The sequence below is a fragment of the Ceratotherium simum genome, chromosome 2 (assembly GCF_057802395.1).
Source record: "Ceratotherium simum simum isolate JZ-2026a chromosome 2, ASM5780239v1, whole genome shotgun sequence".
NCBI lineage: Eukaryota > Metazoa > Chordata > Mammalia > Perissodactyla > Rhinocerotidae > Ceratotherium > Ceratotherium simum.
Genome location: NC_141901.1, coordinates 37,399,085 through 37,423,457, shown reverse-complemented (window position 1 = coordinate 37,423,457; position 24,373 = coordinate 37,399,085). Strand labels below are relative to the sequence as shown.

Below are 24,373 nucleotides of genomic sequence, written 5' to 3'. Positions count from 1 at the left end.
ATTATTAACATAATCATGACTATTAGCATTGGGAAGGACCCAAGGCTATCACTTACAATTGTTCTGTCATTGCAGGAGTTTCACTGACAGTATTCTAGCCTCTAAATTGACTCCTAAATAGGAAGTCATACCACTGTAAAATATCTCTATATGTCATAAAGTTCCATCTTTATAAATCTTCCTCTTTTTTGTCCTAGTTATTATCTCTGGAAATGCTTATCTTGTATCTAATATTTCACTTACACAGCAGCAATTCAAATATTTGAAGGTGGATAATGTATTTCACTTACAACACCTTTCACCTAGCTGATGACTTCTTTGATCTTAATAATATATCAGATTTCACAGACCCCTCAAAATCCTGGTCATCATTCTCTGGATTATTCTCAAGATACTTTCCATTTGTCAACAGCATTCTTTAAATGAGTCACCAGGAAATGGGTGCAACACCCCAGGTGATTTAGGAAAATCATCTTTCTTGTTCTGGAAATCAATTTTATGTTAACACAGCCTAAGTTTCTTCCCTATCACCTCTTCTCTGTAATATATTTTAGACTAAAGGATTTTATATTATATATCCACAGTCCTATCATTATGAAGCCTATTTCCATTAGTTTAGCTTAATTGTTTAAGGCAATCTCATATTTGGCATTTGTTTCCTTAAATCTCTACCTTTGACTTTAGGCCAGAATATCCAGCTGTTTTCATACCTCATTTATAATATCCAGCCTACTGATTATCTCTCTTAATCACTCCATTCTGTCTCATCTTCTAGTCTTGAATGGTAAACAGTATTTGTATTGTGTATACATACAGTTTGTAGTGGCTGCATGGATTCCAATACTTATTTATGCTCAATGGCAAAGAGCACTATGATTAAACATCAGTGCCTGCCAAAGTCCTGTTGTGAGCGTGATGGTAATATGGTTAGATGTTTTCCATCTTTGTCTTAGATGCTCCACAAAATAAAATCATTTAGTCAATCTCCAGAAGTTCCATTTTAGAAGCTCTCACACTTGATTTCTGCTCCATTGCATCATGGGAATCATAGAATATATGGTCTTCTCCAACATCTGTGAGTTATAAAAAATAATAACCCATCCTTTCATAAAAGTACATTCAGGGAAAGAATATTAGATCGGTGGGTATAGTAGAACAGATTAATTTGTGATAGCATAGGAATTCCCTGACTGCAACAAGACTTAGGCAATTTTACATTAATCAGAAAGATAGAAGCAGGAGGCTGTGCGAAAATTAGACATGACATTATGAACTAGAATTAGAAAATCTTCTGAAATGCTTGAAAAGTCCCCTCTATTGTCACAGAGACAGGTGCTATAGTTTGTTCTCTGTCCAGTCCTTCATGTCCTCTACCACATAACTCATATAACTCACTTTTGTGGTGGGGATACCCACATAACAATTATGCTACTTATAACTATGCTTAATGCTTATGTTCTATGTTCCATTCTTCAAGACTTCCTTTTTTTCTTTGCTTTAACAAAAATCCAGTATGATGAAATTAAGTGAGTAGGAAAAGATACAGAGGGTAATGTTTCCCAGATCCAGAGATCACTCTTTTCCTCATCTCTCCCTCATCAAATTATTTTTCCTGGTTCTACAGTCAGAACTTCAAACTATCTCACCTGATTACTCACCTCAGAGTTTCATTATAGATACTTTTCCTTTTTAAATGTTAATTTAAGAAATAAAAGAAGAGATGAATGTTGTATGGCAAAACCTCAACCTTCAAAAACCGAATAGTTTAATTTATATTTTATTCCCCTTTAGCAGTTGAATGCTGCTGGAGAAAATTATATAATAAATCAGTTTATTACAATAAGTTGATAATCAATATCTCAAATGAATACCCAAAATTACTTAGTAAAATTTTTACATTTTTTCTAAAAAAGAATCAACCTTCTATTCTCTGTGGAAGATGTTGTACTATGCTCACTTCTGCTTAAAACAACAATTAACTCCTCTCCCCTTCTATAACTCTCTCTCTCTCATTCCTTCCAAACACAATGCTACCTGATGACACTACATCATACTTTAGAGAAAAACATAAAGTATCTGACTGAAACTCCCTCTTCTTCTGGTCACTGCATTTACAGATCTATTTGCACAACAATTATTCTAATATTTTTCTTCATTCCTGTTACAGTAGAAGTAAACCTCTTTAGCTTTCTCAAATACCACTTCCTTTTCATATTCTCTGCATTTTATCTATTCTTTATTTATTAGTGCTTCCTGAGTCCCTCTTCAGGTAATCAGAGGTTTTTTTTTTTTTTTTCCATCTTGGACAACAGGGATTAAGGATCTGACAATATGTAAATGTACACAAAATTTGAATGTGCCTAATTTTTTTTCCGATTGGACACTTTCAGACTGGTTATACCAAACCACAGATACCCTTCAACATGTAGACCTAAGGAAAAGCTGGAGTAGCTCAAAGGAACTCAGACAATTCATGCTAGAGAAAGACACTTCTACTTCCCCTTGATTTCTGAAATTTTTTAGGTTAGGAAAAAGCAGTCTTAATATAGATATTGGAAAATGAAGGAGCAAGGAATCAACTGACTGATATCAATTTAATAAGTTAATAAATCCAGCTTTTGGATTCTATCAATTGTTACTCTTTCTTCAACTATTTACTGAGCACCTGTTGCATGATGGAAGATACAAAGGTGAAAGCAACACTGTCCCTGCTTTCAAAATATCATATATATGATATTTTAATTTAAAATTATTTATATAGGTGTGTGTGTGTGTATGTATATGACATTGAGTAACTTGATGAATATCAATAAAGCAAACAACTTCTGCTCCTACAAAGATGGAGTAATAGAAATTGGACTTGAACCCCTACCTTAAAAAACTAAACACTGGGAAAAATATACAAAACAGCAGTTTTCAGACATTGGACAACAGGTAGCATAAAATGTGGTCCCTGGGAGAAGAGAAACAATTTCTCCACCTTATGACCTGGAAGCAATTTCCAGAGTGCAAAACTAAGAAGCTAGATCTCAATAATAGACCCCCAAAAGGAGCATAACTTTAGTTTTAAAAAATCCTGAAAGTGAAGATGGGCATTAAGAGATCAAAAGAGGAAAGAGCAGTCTCTGACTGACTACAGCTGGGAACTTATATTATTCTAACAGCTATGGCTTGGTATTAAGCAGCTGAAGATAAATATTTCACATGACACAAATATTAGACATCAGTCTGCAACCATGATGGAGTGAGAAAAAAATATTTAAGTACTAAATTTAAGTACTAAATGTTAGAAGTTTAGTTATTAAAAATTTTGGCAGAAAGGGAATCCAAGGAGTGTTAGGCAGTCTCACTGAGTTAAGAAGACAGAGATTGGAGTTCAGGGAGGACAAAGCAGATTTCTTTTTTTTTTCTGGTGAGGAAGAGTAGCCTTGAGCTAACATTGGTTGCCAATCCTCCTCTTTTTGCTGAGGAGGATTGGCCCTGGGCTAACATCCATGCCCATCTTCCTCTACTTTATTTGTGGGATGGTGCCACAGCATGGCTTGATAAGAGGTGCGTAGGTCCATGCCTGAGATCCGAACCCATGAACCCCAGGCTGCCAAAGCAGAGCATGCCAACTTAACCACTACATCACTGGGCTGTCCCAAAGGGGCTATTTTAAAGACATACAACAAGAGAGGAATTAGCACACAGAGAAAACTCTATGTATCTGCAAAGGAATTCCATCAAGTCTTTGGCAGAGTACTGATATGAACATCTATAAGAAGAAACTACCTCTTACAGAACATGGGGAAAGAACTACTGGAAACAATAAACCAAACAGTTCCTAGAGCTCAGACAGGGAGAGTGTGTGTTCTCAGCAGCCAAAGTAGAAATACTTTGTAGTACATGGGACATAAGGTAGAATCCTTAGAATGGTATTACCTTAATAGTGGAAAAAAAATCAGCACTAGCCTAAAGGCTGCTCTGATGCACCTTCAAAAGCTTAAAAGAAGGCTTGAAAGAATTGGACTGATTTTAAGTGAAACATTGTCACACCAGAACAACATACAAACTGACTTAAAATAATACAACAAAATCTAGCAGCAAAACATGTAAAATCTACAATTTTTGACATCTAATTAAAAGATGATAGATATTCAAAGATGTAGGAGAAATATAATCGTAAGCAGGAGAAAAATTATTCAATAGAAATAGATTCAGAAATGACAGAGATGAAAGAGTTAGTAGAAAAGGACACTGAAATGATCATTATAAATATATTCTATATGATGAGGAAGGTAGAGGAAAATATGAGCATGGTGGGGAGATATATGGAAGATGTAAAAAAGACCTAAGTATAATTTATAGACATGAATATATATACTAACTGAAGTGAAAACTACACTGATTTTTGTGTCCTTTTGATGAGCACTTTACTAGGGCAAACAGCAGACTCTGCAGAAGAGAGTTACTTAACTTGAACACATTGCAACAGGAACTCTCCATAATATAGCATGTACAGAAATAAAATTGAAAAAAAGAAACCCAGAGACTTGATGATTTGTAGGAAACTATCAAGCTGTCAAATATGCACATAACTAAGGTCCTGGAAGGAGGAGAGAGAAAGGAGTCAGAATAATATTTGATGAAATAGAGGCAGAGAATTTTCCAAATCAGGGTAACATTATAAACCCACAGATCCAAGAAGTTCAACACATCTCCAGCAGAATAAAAAAGAAAATCACACCAAAGTATATAAGAACCCAATTGTTGAAAACTAATGATGAAAAGAAAATATCAAAAACAATGAGGGAAAAAAAAGACAATACATACAGAGAAACAAACGTGAGAATGACAGATCACTTATTATCTGAAATGATGCAAGCTAGAAGATAATGAAGCGTGTGAAAAGTATGGGGAAAAAAATCTGTCAACTCAGAATTCTTTCTCAGAACCAGGGAGAAATATCTCCAAAAATAAAGGGGAAATAAAGTCTTGTTCACACTGTCAAAAGCTGTGAAAAGGGCCGGCTTTGTGGCTTAGCAGTTAAGTGCGCATACTCCACTACTGGCGGCCCAGGTTCAGATCCCCGGCGCGGACCAATGCACCACTTCTCCGGCCATGCTGAGGCCACGTCCCACATAGAGCAACTAGAAGGATGTGCAACTATGACATACAACTATCTACTGGGGCTTTGGGGAAAAAAAAAGGAGGAGGATTGGCAATAGATGTTAGCTCAGAACCGGTCTTCCTCAGCAAAAAGAGGTGGATTAACACGGATGCTGGCTCAGGGCTGATCTTCCCCACAAAAAAAAAAAAAAAAAAGCTGTGGAAATTTATCAGTATGCTTTCACTATAAATAAATATTAAAAATATAGCTTCAAGCATAAAGAAAATGTTACCAGATAAACATTTGGATCCACACAAAGGTTAGATGAGAAAATAAGATGCTAAATAAACCAGTAAATATAAAATTACTTTCCTTTTACGTTTTAATATCCTTGAAAGATTGCTTAAAGCAAAAAATAGCAACAATGAATTGCAGGTTTTAGAATAATAAAAGTATAATATATGGTGATGATAGTACAAGGGATCAGTTATAAGGTTTTTCACTATACATGAAATTATATGATATTATTTGAATAGTGGCAGTGATAAGTTACAGATGTAATTGTGTATCTATAGATGTGCTATCTAATAAAATAGCCTCTAGCCACATTTGGATATTTCATTTTAAATTAATTAAGATTCAATTCAATTACAAATTCAGTTTTCCAGTCTCACTAGCCACATTTTAATGTATAACAGCCACATGTTCTTGTGTCCACTGTATTGGAAAGCACAGACATAGAACATTTCCATTATTGCAGAAAATTGCCTTAAAACAAACACTAGTAAGCCAAAAGTGAAATAAAATGGAATCACAAAGAAATACTCAATTAATTTAAGAAGGCAATAAAAATGGGACAAAAATTTAAGACCACAGATTACCAGATAAAAAGCCGAGATCTACCTATATGCGGTCTATAAGGTATCTATTTTAATTATGAACCATAGGTAGGTTGAGGGGAAAAGGACAGAAAAAATATATACTATGCAGATACAAGTGAAATAAAAGCTAAAGTGACTGTATTAATATCAGATATAGTTAATTTTAGAGCAAGGAACATTCCTTGAGATAAAGGGTGATGTTTCAGAATAGTAAAGTGTTCAATTCATGAGAAGGACATAAAAATCCCAAATGTATATCCATATAATTACAAAGATTGAAAATTCATTAAGTAAAACAATGATGAAAATGAATGAGAAACAGATGAATCCACAAGTATTCAACATTTCAGTTTCAAGAACTCATAGAATGAGTATACCTAAAATAAGTAAAGATATAGAAGATTTTAGCAATATGACCAATAGGTCATATTGGTTAACATTTAATATTTATTGAATGCTCCACCTGAAAACAACAGAATGCATATTCTTTTCAAGTGTGCTAGGAACACTTACCAAGATAGGCCATACACATGGCCATAAAAGAGTCTCATGATATTTTGGAAAATTTAATTGATATTAAAGCATGTTCTCTGATTAAAATTAAGTTAAATTAGAAAACAATAACAGAAAGACATATAGAAAATATCAGATAAATGCCACTTGAATCACACACTTCTAAATAACTCATAGGCCAAAGGGAAAAAAGTCACAAAGGAAATTAGATTTAAAACTGAATAAAATGACAACATGACATATCAAAATTATTTGGGAAATACAGCTAGAGCAGTGTTTAGAGGGAAATTTATAGCATTAAATGCTTATACTACAAAACAAGAGATCTAAATCTATAGGCTAAACTTCTGTCTTAAGAAACAAGAAAAAAACAAATTATAGTACATCAAAAGTAAGCAGAAGAAAGGATACATATATATATCTCCTTCAAAGAATGAAATAGTAAAGAGAAAATTAACAGAAAACCAATAAAATCAAAAGCAATTTTATACAAAAAATAAATTGATAAATCTTTAGTGAAATTGATAAAGGTAGAAGAGAGAAGACACAGATTATCAACATTAGACAATAAAAAGGAACTATCTTTACATATACTATAGACATTTAAGGAAATATTATGAACAACTTTACGCTTATAAATTTGACAAATTAAAAGGGCATATTACTTGAATGACATACTTTCAAAGATCACTCAAGAATAAACCAATAACTTGAATATTCCTATATCTATTAAAAACATAGACTTTATAGTTAAAAACTTTTTACAAATAAATCTCCCAGTCCAGATTAGTTCACTGCTGAATTTTACCAAACGTTTAAGGGGAAAGTAATATTAATTCTACACACTCTTTCTGATGAACTGGATATTTGTGTCCCCTCAAAATTCATATGTTGAAGCCTCAACCCCCAAGGTGACTGTATTTGGAGATACTGTCTCTATGCAGGTAACTAAGGTTAAATGTGGTTGTGTCTCTCTTCACCATGAGAGCGCACAGGGAGAAGCTGCCAATCAATAAGCCAGGAAGAGAGTCCTCACCACTATCTAAATCGGCTGGGACCTTGATCTGGGACTTACAGCCTCCAAAACTGAGAGAAAATAAATTGCTCTTCAAAACACTCTTTTAAGAAAGTAAAAGACAAGCCACTAAGTGGGAGAACATCTTAGCAAAACATATATCTGACACATAATTGCATCAGAATATAAGGAGGATTCTTAAAGGTTAATTAATAATAATTTTAAGGCACAAAAAACTCTAATTTAAAAATTGGGTAAAATATTTGATTAGATACTTCCACAGAGAAGTTTTACAAATTGCAAATAAGTAAATGAAAAGATGCTCAACATTAGGGCAATGCTAGTTGAACCAATGAGATACCATTATATACCCTCTAAAATGACCACATCAAAAGTCTAACATTACTAACCATTAGTGAGGTTGTAATTCAATTGGGATTCTCATACATTGCTTGTAGGAATGCAAAATAGTTCAGCTACTTTGGAAAATTTGGCAACTTTTTCAAAAACTTAAGCAGAAACTTATCATACTACCCAGTAACAATATGGTAACAACCCTCATCTCCTGAAAAGAAATTAAAGTCTACATTCACAACAAAACTTATCTTAAACATTCAAAACCGCTTTATTAATAATAGCTCCGAACTAGAAACAGCCTAAATGTCCATCAACTGGTGACTAGAAAAACGAATTGTGTTCTATCCATACAACAGAATAGCACTGAGCAATTCCTGTAACTCATACATGTAAAAACATGGAAGAATCTTAGAGGCATTATTATAAGTGAAAGTAGCTTGACACAAAAGACTATGTATTGTATGATTCCATTTATATGAATTTCTAGAAAAGGCAAAGCTAAAGTGACAAAAAGCATATCAGTTGCTAGTGACTAGGTCTAGGAGTGTGGGTAAGATTTAAGAAAAAATGACACAGGTAGACTTTTTGGGATGATGGAAATGAAATGTTCTATATAGTGATTGCTGTCATTTTACAACTATACACTTTTCCAAAATTCATCTAACAGTACACTTAAAAAAAGGTGAAATTTATTAAATGGAATTATAAATTATGAAGCTGATTGTTAAAAAGCTAACTGTGGTATAAGAAGTGAAAGGTAGTTGGTAATAAAATCTACGGTAAGAAAATACAGAAAAACTTTTCTTTTACTGCTTAAAATTTTGAAAAAACACAATGACATGCTGTCTACATTTTTACTTGAGTTTTCACAAAGCTCGGGCCACTCATTGGCTTTAAACTTTTTTTATCTACAAATGAGTCAATTAAGATGAGATGGTGACTATATTTAAATGAACACATGCCAATGTCTCTGTGGAAAAATAGAGGGATGAGAGAAATTGGGAGGGAGGGAGGGAGAGAGAGAGAGAACAAAAAGAGTGAGAGTTAGAAGGGAAGAAAAAAGATAGATGAAAATGACAAGGTAGAGCAAAAACAATCAGAAGGGAAGGAGGGAAAGAGAGACTGGGAGGGCCAAAAAGTCAAAATGTAGTCACAATTCCCATCATCTTCTGTGTTCAAACATGTATTTATTCAATTATCCTTTCAACAAATATTTTTATTAAGCACCTACTATGTGCCAGACACAGTTGTATGTATAGATGATATTTTAGTAAACTACACAGACAAAAATCTCTCTCTCACAGAGTTTGTATTTTAGTGTGAGAAAAAAATTTGTCTTCATTTCAAATAATTTTTTGAAAATGTTTAAAACTTGTCTACTGATCTAGAAGTAGAGGCTACTTTTTTAAGATGTTTCTCTAGCCACGTTTGTGCACACACACACGCAGACATACACACAGAGAAGTGTTAAAGTACTGGAGGTTGATAGACAGCCAAAAGCAAGAATGTGGGAGGAACTATGCAGTAATCATGTTCTGATTAAGGTCTGAAGGGATTCTGTAAGTTTTTTAATTACTCAAAGCTGCATCTTCCCTGGGTCCACTTCATTTGCAAAGTAGGGTCTTCTTGAGGGCTGCCTTTACTTCACAGTTCCTCAGACAGTAAATTATGGGGTTGAGGACTGGGACGATGACAGTGTAGAGCACAGATACTACTTTGCTGGAATTGTAGGCGTACACAAGCTTAGGGCGGGCATAGGTGAAAAGGGTCGTGGAATAAAAGAGAATTACAACTGTCAGGTGAGAGGCACAGGTGGAAAATGCCTTTTGGCAGCCCTGAGTAGAAGGGATCCTAAGGATGTTCATGAGAATGGTGACATAAGACGCCACCACTATGCAAAGGGGAACAGCAATGACCATGAGGGCCAGGAAGAAGTCCACTAGCTCAGCCTGTGAGGAGTCTTCACAGGAGACATTGAGGAGTGGAGAAATATCACAAAAGTAATGATTAATATGAGGTGTGCCGCAGTAGTGGAGTTGGGCTATGAAAACCATCTTAATCATGGCAGTTATGAGCCCACAGAACCAGCATCCCCCAGCCAGTGTACCACAAAGCTGGGCGGTCATGATAACTGGGTAGCGTAGTGGATTACAAATGGCTACATAACGGTCAAAGGCCATAACAGCAAGGAGGATGTACTCAGTGCAGACAAAGGTCACAAAGAAGTAAAGTTGAGTCATGCAGCCATTGAAGGAAATGGTCTTGTGGTGGCTGAAGAAGTCTACCAGCATCTTGGGGCTGATGACTGTGACATACCACATCTCCAGGAAAGAGAGTTTGCTCAGAAAGAAGTACATGGGCTTGTGCAACTGTCCATCACTGTGAATGGCAAGGATGATAAGAAAGTTCTCTAGCAGTGTCAGCAGGTAGGTTGCCAGGAAAACAAGGAAGAGGAGCAGCTGGAAGGGTGGCCGTGTTGGAAATCCCAGAAGAATGAAATGTGTTGTCGCTGTACGGTTATCTACCTTCAGAATCTTGGTGATCAGAGCCAGCTGTGGGCACAGACAAAATCAGTTCCTTCCATGTCCCAAGCACCAGCCTACGGTTATTGACATTGATAGAGCCCACCACCAGAAAACTCATCACAATAGAAGCTCTCCTTCCTTTATATCTTTGTTTCCTTCTGAATTATGATTAGAAGCAAAACTTTTGAGCAAAAATTTACTTTAGGGAGCTTATATTTTAATTTTTTCAAATTAAACCAAGAGAGATAACTCACCCCAGATTACACAGAAGTGAAATTGGACCGTCTTGACCCCCAGTTCTATGCTTTTCCAATATATCACTGTTGGGCATAAAAGGATGGCCTTCATACCACCCTACACTATAGGCAATACCTTCTCATCTACTGCATATGAAAAGGAAGCAGGATACTCAATTGCTCTTCTCCAGGTATAATCTCTATGACTCTGGAAAAGTTGCGTGATCCCACTTACCTGTAAATTGAAGAGAATCCTCCTGTTTTTTTGACTTATTTAACAAGATGGTAAAGCTTGAGTGATGCAGTATTAGAGCAAACACGTAAGATTCATAGAAAATTTGATATGAATATTCACCAGCTTTTCAGAGAACAAAATTGAATGGATAATTTAAAAGATAAATGTTTCCTTTCATCTAGTCCCTTGTATAGAGAACTTGATTAGGAGTTTGAAAACAGTACATTCAAATTCCAATTTTGCCCCACTCTAGCTAAATGAAAATATTGCATAAGCTTTAAGAATTTAGTTCTTTTTATTTCTAAAGTGGATGTAATATAATTACATCACATTTTATCAGCAGCTAATGAACTTTAATTTTTATTTATTTATTTATTTCCCTCCAAAGCCCCAGCAGATAGTTGTATGTCATAGCTGCACATCCTTCTAGTTGCTGTATGTGGGACGCGGCCTCAGCATGGCCGGAGAAGCGGTGGGTTGGTGCGCGCCCGGGATCCGAACCCCGGGCCGCCAGCAGCAGAGCCCGCGCACTTAACCGCTAAGCCACAGGGCCGGCCCTAATGAACTTTAGAGTTTAAGTTCCTATGGATATTTGCCGTTACCTTTCCAGGATACCCTACTAACACTCCCAGTGCCCTGCCAAAAAAATCAACAAAGATCTAAAAGGTGGAAACGACAGGCATTGTTAACGAGAAAGGGGGAAAGGACTGTAGGACCTTTCCAAGGATATTAGATTAAAGAACTCATAACTTGTTTGAAAGTAATGTTAGAAAAAATAGAGAATCAAGATGTCTTCTGCCATTAGTGACCCTTCTGCACTTCTGTTCAGTAATTCAACAAAACAAATGGCCTGTTTCTAGGTTGGGCTGAGAATCACTCCAAAACCTACTGGACACTAAACGCCTTACCATTTTCAATCTTTCTCTGTGTCTTACTGTGAGATTTCTCTATTCTGCCCTTCTCCAGAGCCAGTTACTCTTATTCTCTATTTATCAACAAATATTTATTTATCTCTATTCTCTGTTTATTCTCTATGTATTTTATGGCATAAATATGTAAGACAACTGGAAAAGACTTTTCTTTTTTTTTCCTGAGGAAACGGACATGGAGTGAAAGAACTGCTCATCTCATCCATTTCCCTCTTTCTACTTAGATGTCAGCTTTAGGATCCTAAAGAAAGGCAGAATAGTCAACTCTTAGTTATCCATGTTTTGAGAGAAAAACAGCTGCAGATGACCAAAAAAGGCAAACAATTTATAATAGTTCAAATTCAACAAACCATTTTAATTTCTGTTGGAATACAGGCCCTTAACACACATACACACACACACTCAACACAAAACTTGGCTTTGCTCACCACAATCTAGGATTCACTAGGCAGTGGGACAGTGGAGCTTATAAACAAGGCAAGGTCTGTGAATCCTCTCTAGCTTTTCCTTCAGCCTGCTTTCTTTTAATCTCTGAGTCTAAGAGTCAAACCAACTTGAAATCTATTTATGAATAGTTTAGGCCCCTTCTCAATTCTTGCTTTTTCTCACCACATTTCCATCCTTTCAAATGGATAGATGAAATTAACATGTCTCTAGCTACTGAGGGGTAGTATGGGAGGCACTTCCTCTGCTCATAGTAATAGAATACCAGTCTCCAGAGCTGTGTCCTCGGGCTTATTCCTTGGATGCATTTTTATATTCCAGAGTATAGGCAGGGCATTACACCCAAAAGTCCTTTCTTCCTGGAATCCTTTCTGGTGCTCCCTAGAAGAATTCTAGCCTAACTACTCTATTCTAAGAATGACTCCAGCAAATAAGAAAATGCAATGATTTTATATACAATCAGGACTTTAGCAATAGATATTGCATCCTCAGAATAGATGCCTTAGACTTAAAGCTGGACATAAAAACAGCTTATTTAATTTTAAGACTAAGAATTAATAAATAAAGTGGGGGATCTTGTCATAAGAACTATGCATTCTTTCATTCTTCCTCTACTTCCAACAGAAATGTAAAAGTATAGATGCAGTACCACCAGATGATTGAGAACAAAATAAAGATACAAAGAAGAAAAGATTAAAGAAGGGAGTATACAGTATTATTTCAAGAACACTTGACTGAGGGGCCGGCCCGGTGGTGCAAGCGGTTAAGTGCATGCTCTCCTCTGCGGCGGCCCAGCGTTCACCTGTTCGGATCCCGGGCACGCACCGACGCACTGCTTGGCAAGCCATGCTGTGGCGGCCTCCCATATAAAGTGGAGGAAGATGGGCACGGATGTTAGCCCAGGGCCAGTGTTCCTCAGCAAAAAAAGAGCAGGATTGGCAGATGTTAGCACAGGGCTGATCTCCTCATAAAAAAAAAAAAAATTAGAAAAAAAAAAACACTTGACTGAGCAGTTTTATCGTTTAAACATGGAACTTAGCTTTGCACTTTCTTGTACTCAAATAAAAAAGGAAATCAATTAGAAGTACAGTATGATCACATTTGATCCTCAAAAGTCTACATATATATAAATACATGTATATATTAAATACATAAATACATATATATATAAATGCAAATATATATTAAAGGTATATTTGTTGTATTTTGATAAGTGGGAAAATTAACGTACAGGGAGGTATTATGCTTTGCCAAAAGTCACATGCAATGTAAATATAGTAACGGATCTAGGTTCCAAATCTCCAGGGCTAGATCATCTTAGTCACATCTAGCAGCTTCCAAGACTATACAGTCCATATGGCAGACATATGAGGAAGAGAGCAAGGCTCCCATAGTTAACAGCCTTCCCTCCAACAGATGTTCTATAGCAAATGGATTCCGGAAGAGGATGTGCTGAGTGTACAGCAGCATTTTCACAGCCAGATGCTACCTCACATTTGCATATCACCTTATAATATCTGAAAGCACATTATTTCATTTAACCTTCATAATCAGGGAGTTAGCTAGGACAAATGTCATAGTGTTTACTTGACCCAGAGATATTAAATATCTAACTCAAGGTCACACAGCTAATTGTTTAATGACAGAGTTGAAAGAAAATGCTCAAATTTCTTTTTACTCCCCTCTGCTTTTTCTGTAAGAGTAGGCAGAGGATGATCCATGAGTTGGGTAAGTCTTCTTTTCTTCTTCTGAGCATTAAATCGTACCTTTGAAACAGTTTCAGAAGCACCCTGTCTGAGGAATGAAAGTTGAGGGAGAGAAGAATCAAACTGCCAGAACGAGAGCCGAGAGCCAAGAGCCAAGTGAAGATTCCAGTACCCTGGACCTCAAACATATAACCTAGCAGCGGCTTGAAACAATCTCTCTGTTCCTTGTAGCCAACTCTCAGCTATCCATTGCGGACTTAGTTCATAGAATAAGAGTATTTTAAAACCAGTGGGGTTTTAATTCAACGTTTTTTTCTTTTCATATGAGGAAGTGAATCCCAGAGTGCTCAAGTGATTTTCCCAATGTCAAACAACTATATAGTGGCAGAGTAGCAATTTATTGATGATAACGTTCCAGTCCCTGGCAAGCTTTAATACCTGGTTATCCTACACACTCCACTCAATTTAATTTCTTTTATGGACTAAGAATGTAAGTGCAAGAAGAACAAATCAGCTTACATTTTAGCGCGATTTGAACAGAATTCTAAAAGTTAGTGTGAGACTTACAATCATGATGTTTTTTAAAAAGCCTGTATTTCATAAGTTTTCACAATTAATAGTCCATTGTATTAATTACATACACACACACGCTACTAAAGAAGTGGAAGAGGAATGTTCAGCTCTAGAAACACAGGATCTTAGAGCTGCAAGGAACCTGATAGGACATACCATTTAACTCCTTGCCAGTTTTGTGAATCTCCAATGCGTAAATCCAAGTATTCACCTAATCTTTACCTGATCTTCTACAGGAGCAGAAAACCATATCTACAGATATAGTCATGCTTTAAAAAAAAGAAACCTCTGACTGGAAGATTCAGGGTTTTCTCCTAAGGAACATAATGTTGCCACATTCGTGTGTTCTGGTTCTGTTTTCTGGAGCTGCAAAGAATAAGACTTAAGGATAGCCTTTCACTCTCTGAAAAAACCTGTCAGGTCCATTCACTACCCGATCTCCTCCACCACCAATCTATTACCTCTGCCTCATATCCTCATGTCTTTCCTTTTTTGGACTAAACTATGCCATTTCTCTCTCTCTCAAATATGTTTGTGTGTGTGTATATATGGACGTGTCTGTGTGTGTGTGTGTGTCTGTGTGTCTTTGTGTATATATAATCAAGTTGTAAGTTCCCCTGAAGTTTGTGGTCATCTTTCTTTGGTAATCTCAGTTTAACTGAGGAATTTAATGCGGAGCAATGCCAGAAAATACACATGGGATTTAAGGCTTGATTTTATTCTGAAAACAGGAAATAGGAGTATCTTCATCCCTTTGAGCCTTCCAACGAAGAGGAGCAGGAGGCTCTGGCTCTGATATCCCAGGGAGGGTGTGGATGGCTTTCCCAATAGGTAATGGACGATGTGAACAGTGATCATGCTGGGCTTGGGGAGGGATCTGCTCTGTTGCTTGTGGGGAAACATACGCCTTAGACTAGAAGTGAGGGACAAGGGAAAAATCTTATGTGGTCAAAGCATTCGCAACAATGGAGGCATTTTGAAAATTGTCATGCCAGCTCTGTGGAGATTGGTCCAGCCAAACTGAATTCCCAGAAATCTCCAAAGTGAGACACAGGTCGTGAGAGGTATGACAGGGTAATCTTTTGTGCTCAATCTACCAACTCTTGCAGGGAGACGACAAAAAGATGTAGGTTGGTCAGAGGTGGACATATCAGTCTCAGACCCTCAATGGCAAGACATTTTCTAAAGGTGATAAACACATTTTTACTCATTTAAATTAGTTTTAAAATGATATAATTCTAGTCCACCTCTCTTTTCCCAGCACCTCTTAGGAACGAATGTGCTTTAGGGCTGTACGCATTGCCGTTCCCAAGTTTATAGCAGTTCATAATAATTAGCTGTCATGTAGTGACCCCCTCTGCACCTCTCAGTTTCTACTATGAGCTGATTTGAAGACTTTAGGGAAAAAAAAACATATTTCATATTACTGGTCCCCTACATCCTTTATAACTTTATAAAACCATGGCTTATGTTTTGAAATAATTTTCTTTCCATCTGGGTAGTTTTAGGAAAGTGGTTTAATTTCTATGAGTCTCACTTTGAACATGATTAATCTTTGTAGTTTATCTCAGGATCTCAAATTGAGGATAAATATGACCAAATGATGCATTTGTTTTGAATAAACAGCATAGGAGAAAGGGACTCTTATCTTACTCCCTTTATGGTACGATGAAGAGAAGTGAAATCTTCCTTTGTCTTCTAAGGGCTTCTAAGTCATCAAAACTGCAACCACCCTCACATTTGCCAACCCCTGCCCTTATTTAACATAAAAACACATGTTGCATACTCACATACCTATATTCCACCACCACTCCTTACATACACATATTCATTTGTGTACTGTCATACATTAATTCTATTTTCTCTACCACTTTCTCTCTTCCTGTCTGTTAAGTCAGAATATACCTGGACTCTGCGCTTTGCAAACATAGAGCTGAGCTGACACATTAAATTGAGGTATCTTCAGGAGAGCAGACCATTGGGCAATTTGGAGACTCAAGCCTATTTCCTCTAGAGTGAGTTCTTACAGTAGTCTTAAAAAAGACAATAAACAAACACATAGGGACAGAGATTGGATTGGTGGTTACCAGAGGGGAAGGGGAGAGGGAGGAGGGTGAAAGGGATAATTCGGTACATGTGTGTGGTGATGGGTTGTAATTAGTATTTTGGTGGTGAACATGAAGTAATCTATGCAGAAACAGAAGTACAATGATGTACACCTGAAATTTTTAGAATGTCATAAACCAATGTTACTGCAATAAACAAAAAATTAAAAAAAATAAATTAATTAATTAAAAAAAAAAGACATGATAATCTATATTACACGTACCTCTGAATCGCTAACATTTTTGTTATGTCTTACTATGCATAAGTGCTAAAGAAATCTTTGTTGAATTGAAATTAATCTCTGTATATAGTAAATTCACCCCTCAACTACATACTGTTGCTACACTACTCATCATAGGCTCAAAGACAAACTATTTTTAAAAATCAATAAAATTAAAGCTCTGAAGAACCAATGATTTAAAAAAAAATGATTTCAATTACCCCCTGCCTCCCTTCATAATAATGAATAATTAAAAGCTGGCCAAATTCCTCTTTTGGAAATATCTGGGAGTCTTTTTTCAACTCACCATTTTCTCAGTGATGTGTGTTACAACTCTTTTCTCAGCCTTGTCAGGCATGGGCAGCTTACACTGAGAAAAGAGAAGAAATCATGTAGACTGGGAAGAGGAAGGGATGTCCCTAAACCTAGAGAGTTGCTGGGAAAGTCTGGTTGTGTCTCTGCTTAGCTTGAAAAAGGTGCAGAATGGAGCTATTTGTGCTTCTGCCTACCTCCAAGCTACTAGAGGAGGATGAATCAACTCCCTCCCTCCCACAGGACACCTCCCAACAGACACAGCCCTCAGGAAAGCATTTGGCCTTTCCAGGGCTTGAGGGGATCCTGGAAGAATACTGAGAGAAGAGCTAGCAAGCCAAGTGGAATCTTGAGGCACAAGAGTGATCTTAAATTGACTTGAAGCGCAATGCTCTCCTTCCCACCAAACTCTGGGGAAGAGGAAGTTTAGGGAAAAATGTGTGTCTTCTTCTCTTTCTGGGGAATGGTCATTCTTATTTGGAGACCCAAGTATATGAGCACATACACACACCTACAAACTTCAAACACACTCAGATATTGCACACACAAAGTAACAACTCTATACACCAACGTGACTCTCATGCATAAGTTAACTCAGTAGATATTAAAAAAATACACCACATTCAGACAGTACCTGTATTTTCAAAAAAGAGTAAGTATATATCTATATTTACTCTTATTATCTGTAAATAGTACGCATTCAGAAGCATATAAAGGTATTCGGAGAAGGTAGAAGGCAGTGAGACTGTATAGAAAATATACTGGCATGGAAACTGGACAATTGTCTCTTTAGGTGTATATGCTGCACATAGGTTACAATCCTTGCACACACAGGGATGGTTAGCCTGAGAACCACACCCAAGACCAGGGCAGAAAATGAGCAGGATTTCTTGGAATTTGACATGCCTTACTATGGTGAGGATGTTGACCGGTGTAGGAGCCTGTACTGTTCTGGAGCTGGGAAAGATGAGAAGTAGTCAAGATAAAATAGCCTTCCCAAATATATAATTAAGTTCTTTATTAAAATAACAGAATTCTCCTAAGGAAGAATAGGAAAATTCTCAGATTACAAGGGCCCTTGTTCATATTTCTAGGAATAATCACTATTTGGTCTTCATTATTTTCCAATTCAATAAAAAATTTCAAAAGCAAAATTCTTCGACAGAAAACTTAGATAATACTTCTTTCCAGGGAGTATTCTAGCTCATTAGTGGTTCTTTGGTGATATTCTGTGTTATCAATCTCTAGGAGCCTGACTATTCATCTATGAATAAATATTTATTGAGTATCCTCTAAGTGTCAGGAACTATCCTGGTCATCGATCAGTAGTCGTTTCAAATAGTTTTACTGTAATAGTTTTACTGTAATAGTTTTACTCAGCCCTTACACATTTGCTGGTATACTTCAAGAGCCAGAACCTCCTCTCTCATCGAAACTCCAGTTAATAAGAAACAGAAGTTTAATAGCATTCCCTTGATTTAGAGAAAGCAAGTGCGATATAGAAAATAAAAAAATTTCTGTGAAATACGACAGAAAGAGGACATGGCTTTCAATTAAGAAAAACATGATTTTGATTTGCACTTCACACTCCTTAGAATATCTATCATCAGGAAGACAGGACACAACAGGTGCTGGTGAGGATATAGTGAAAAAAGAACCCTCATACATTGCTGGTGGGAATATAAATTGGTCCAACCACTGTGGAAAACAATATGGAGATGTGTCAAAATTAAAAATAGAAATACCATATGATCCAACTATTCCACTTCTGGGTATAAATACCATATGATCCAACTATTCCACTTCTGGGTATTTATCCAGAGAACATAAAAACACTAATTCAAAAAGATATATGCACCTCTATGTTCATTGCAGTATTCACAATAGCCCAGACTTGGAAGCAACCTAACTGCCTATCAACAGATGAATGGATAAGAAGATGTGGTATATATATATATATAATGGAATACTACTCACCCTTAAAAAGACAAATTTTTGCCATTTGTGACAAAATGAAAGGACCTTGAGGACATAATGCTAAGCGAAATAAGTCAGATGGAGAAAAACGACTACCATATGCCTTCACTCATATGTGGAAGAAAAACAAACAAACAAGTAGATACAGAGAACAGATTGGTGGTTACCAGACGGGAAGGAGGTAAAGAGAGGGTAAAAAGGGTAAAGTGGCACACATGTACAGTGACAGGTGGCAACTAGATTTTTGGTGATGAACACAATTCAGTCTATACAGAAGTCATAATATAATGATGTATACCTGAAATTTATGTAATGTTATAAACCAAAGTTACCTCAATGAAAAAAAAAAAAAAAGATGTGGTATATATATGCAGTGGAATATTATTCAGCAATGAGAAAGAAGGACATCCTTCCATTTGCAACAATATGGTTGGAACTTGAGCACATCATGCTAAGTGAGATTAGTCAGACAGTGAAAGACAAGTACTGTATGATATCACTTATATGCGGAATGAAAAAACAATTTTAAAAAACCAAACATAAAAAACAGAGAATAAAATGGTGATTACCAGGGAATGAGGGTAGGGAGCAAAGATAAGTGTTCAAACTTTCAATGGGTAGTAAATAAGCCATAGTGATCTAATGCACAGTGTAATGAATATAGAATATGATATTGTATTTATGCAGTGTGATAAATATAGCTACAAGGCAATCATATTGCAATATATAAATGAATCAAAGAAACATGTTATATGCCTAAAATTTATGCAATGTTACATTCCAAATATATTCGATAAAAAAAAAAGAAAAACAGGGGCTGGCCTGGTGGCGCAAGCGGTAAAGTGCACACGCTCTGCTGCGGTGGCCCGGGGTTCGCCAGTTCGGATCCCGGGCACGCACCGACGCACCGCTTGGCAAGCCATGCTGTGGCAGCGTCCCGTATAAAGTAGAGGAAGATAGGCATGGATGTTAGCCCAGGGCCAGTCTTCCTCAGCAAAAAAGAGGAGGATTGGCATTGGATGCTGGCTCAAGGCTGGTCTTCCTCACGAAAAAAAAAAAAGAAAAACATAGGTTTTCATTGTTGCTTGTTAGCTCTGTGACATAAAAAAATTCTCAAAACTCTCCAAATATCATGTTCTTCATCTTTAAAAGGTGATACTAACGTTGGATCAAAAGTTAGTATTAAATGGTAATTCAGAATATGGACTATGGAACTAGAGCATCTGGGTTTGAAACCTGACTGTGCAATGTCCTAGTTACATGAACTTGGGAAAGTTAACCTATGTCTCAGTTTTTGTTTGTTTTTTTAATTGGAAATGTGGGATAATAATAGTATGGATCTTAGAATTATTGTGATCATTATATAGGTTAACATATGTAAGGTGTTTAGAATGGTACCTGCCACATAATAAATGACATATAAAATCATCTTATTATTTGTGAGTATTTGTTCACGCTTGGCAATCTGAAAGTGTTCAAAAAATTAACTAATTTAATTTCCAATTTCCTTTGTGATATGCTTGCATGTAAACATAAAAATTTTTGGCATTTTTGAAATTTTCTAAATATTTCAATGAAATAATGAAGCAGTTTCTAATTAAATGACTCCTGAGTTAATTAGCTTCTTTAGGGATTGTCTCATCTTTCCAGTCTTCATTTTACTGTTTATTTTTTTATTTTTTTGTGAGGAAGATCAGCCCTGAGCTAACATCCATGCTAATCCTCCTCTTTTTGATGAGGAAGACCGGCTCTGAGCTAACATCTATTGCCAATCCTCCTCCCTTTTCTTCCCCAAAGCCCCAGTAGATAGTTGTATGTCATAGTTGCACATCCTTCTAATTGCTGTATGTGGGACATGGCCTCAGCATGGCCAGAGAAGCGGTGCATGGGTGCGCGCCCGGGATCCGAACCTGGGCCGCCAGAAGCAGAGCAAGCGCACTTAACCACTAAATCATGGGGCCGCCCCCTCCAGTCTTCATTTTAAACTAGAGGTGGAGTCCACCGTATGCTACTTCTTAAATAAAAAATCTGTTCACTTGGCAAAATTTGGTGGAAGATAGAAAGACTGAGTCTCTGTAAAAATCAATTAAAAAATTCCTGTACTGAGAGTTCTCAAGGGCAGGGACTCTGTCCAACTCAATGTTTTCTAGTTCTGCCTGGTACTTAGTAGGCACCTAAAAATCTGTTGGGTGGGGGAATGAATGGAGCAGAGTCCCATTTTATTCATATGACATAATAAATGTATTACTTCAATGCAGAGGAAGATGAGGCACAGGAAAAGGGCCTGGTTGATTATATACTATCATGGGGAGTTTTATGGACAAAAACCACAGTCACCATCTTTGAATTTTTAAAAAATTTTATCTTGCTAGTTACTATTGTGAATTTAGAACTGATAAAAACAAAATATGGTCTTTTCTTGTTATAACTGTTTTTAATCATTTCTTGGTACAAAAAAACTGTAGTTAGAACTCTGAGTGCTTAAAGCAAAAAAAGAATTCTAAGTTCACTCTTCATTGTTTCCTGTCACACAAGAAAAAAACAGTTAATTAGGGATAACATTGAAAAAATAGATAGAGAATACAACTTTGAGTTGAGTGAGAAAAAGTACAGAGTTCATATACTGTAATACGTCTGACTCTGGAGAAATATTTAGGATAAATATGCATTTAGCTTTGGTAAGAAGAAATGGAGTAATTTTTAAATGAATAAATTAAAGTTTATTGGGAATTATAATTTTCCTTGCATTTTATAATTATTTCTGAAAGTTTATATTTTCTATTTCCTCTCTTAAGTTACAAACATTTTGAGGCAGATAACCACATTTGTGCTTCCCATGCAGTGTTTTGTGAATAAAAATTATATAATTTGTTTTCTTGTTAAATGCAAGAACATTCTTAGTCAATTGTGATGAACAGTGCACTGTTTTTAAAAGAGATTAATTTCATTTAAAGAATCATAATTAACTTCACTACATGCTATTTCTTTGTTCCCTTTCTGTTATCCACTCCTGGTGAAAAGTTGGCTACAATGAGTACACATTCATAACCTAAAAAAATAAGTAAAACAAAACAAAGGAAAATTGAGTATGGCAAAATAAAATAAAACAAAACTGACTTGGTAGTAGCTGTTGAAACTGCAGAGGTAGCGTCTGGGAGATAACCAGCCTTTCTCTGCCTAACCTGTGAATTACAGGTTTAAAGAAATAAGTGAATATCATACTTGATGGAATGACAAAGTATAAGATTTCAGGGGAGGAATCATGATCTTTCTTTGGAAACTTACAAAAATATATTTCACTTGAAAAACTTTCTAAAAATCTAAAATTAAAAATTATTTGAAAAATTCAAGGCAAAAATTAAATGTATACTCTTAGATAGACTAGGCTGAAAATAAAAGAAATCACAAATTATAGTGATTTCAACAAATGGGAGTTAATTTTTATCGTTTAATTAAAAAACATAGATGTAGGTATTTTCTGCTGTTGGTTTAACTTCTCAACCATAGTATCAAACACTCATGATTTTCATATATTCCTGCATCTTCAGCCTCAATATGCTGAGTACTTCAGCATATGGACTATGGAGCTAGAATGCCTAGGTTTGAGTGCCTTTCTTCCTTATGTTTCTTACCTCATAGATAGCTAGTGGAACACCAGGTATCATGTCCAAGTTCAACAAAACGAAAGAGGAAGCACAAGTGCCAGCTACATTTTTCTCTTAAAATGAAAGTCTCTCCAGCAGAATTACATCTTAACGGACAAAAATGAGATATATGACCACTCCTAGCCACAAGAAAAGCCGATAAATCAAACATGGCAAAGAGACACAGCTTCATTGCCTGGGTTGGGCATGATTTCACCTTGAAAAAAATTGGGTTATCATAGCAAAGAAAAATGAACTATCTACACTAATTAATGCACTGCGGGAATCTCTCACACTGGAGGAAAAACAATTCAGGAGGGCTGTCATCCATCACTAGGAAAGAATATGACATGATGAGATATACAAATAGCATTTGTACCAGTTGACATTTTCTAGCTCTTCCTCTTTTAATGTGTAAGCAAATATCTAGGAAATAAGAATCAAGCACAAAACCTAAGGCCAAAATGGCAAAGAGGAAAGTAATGTATTCTAACAGTTATTATTTGCTCTGCCCATTTTTAAAAATGAGTGTGAACCTCACTGACTCAACCCAATGACACGTTGGAATAATTTTAAATCAGATAACTGGAAATGCTAAACTTTCTAGTCAACTTATTGCCTTCTCCACATAGTTACACAAGGATGCTTGGAGCTTTGCATTCCACAGACATCCTAGAGAACACGGTCAATCTTCCAATCTCAGTTTGAATAAGAGTGAGTTTGATGCATGATTAATAGAACAGACACATCTATTAGAAAGTATATAATCTTATTGTTAATGAGAAAATAATAATAAAGATGGGTCTTAGCATTTATTGAATGCTTACTGTGAGCTAACTACCACATGCCAGAAGATCTTCTCAGGTTTCACCAAACAATCAAATTCACATGCTACCCAAGGCCACACTTGGCATCAATTTCACCTAGAGAAATACAGGATAGAGACACAACATGCCGGCAGGGCAGCATCAGGAGTTTCTCTTACATGGAGGGAGCGTTGAAAGCAGACAAGGGGCTAGTCTCTGAGACTCAAAGTCATAGCGCAGGTGTGAGCACATGAGATTCACACAAGGGGTGCATGGTCCACCTTCACTTAGAATCCTTAAGCCCCATAAGAGCCAATATCTCTCATAACAGTTTCATGTGAATCCATAGCTTCCAGAGTTCCCTGCAAAAGACATGCCAAGTTACAAAAGTAGCCCAAAGCTATGATATTTATAATACTTGCATGATTCTCCCAGTCCAAAGGACTGTTGCTAATCAGGGGTTATTTGTACCATAAGCAATGTTGCTGTTAAAGACCAGAGCTAGAAAGTTAAGCCAAGGTGAATCCTTTTGCAATATGTAGGTATATCAAATCTTCACATGGTACACTTTAAACTTTTACAATTTTATTTGCCAGGTATACTTCAGTAAAGCCGAGGAAAAAAAAGAAAGTTAATCCAAGGTAAAATTTATCTACAAAGAGAAAGGATTTTTTTTAATGCTTTACTCACACATACATATTTAATATTCACAACAAGCATAGAAGGTAGGTGATATTATTCTCATTATAAGAGGGACTTGTTAGTGGTAAAACCGGAATCAAACTGAAATTTCTTGGTTCTA

At 36.2% G+C, this 24,373-nt stretch overlaps 1 protein-coding gene across 1 annotated transcript; it reads right to left on the bottom strand.

Annotated features, from left to right (window-relative positions):
* Nucleotides 1–9,426: 9,426 nt before the first annotated feature.
* LOC101396690 (olfactory receptor 6Y1) lies at nucleotides 9,427–22,786 on the bottom strand. The gene is given in 2 exon segments (XM_087417519.1): nucleotides 9,427–10,410; nucleotides 22,754–22,786. Coding segments are annotated over 2 exon segments (1,017 nt in total).
* Between the last annotated feature and the right edge of the window lie 1,587 nt (nucleotides 22,787–24,373).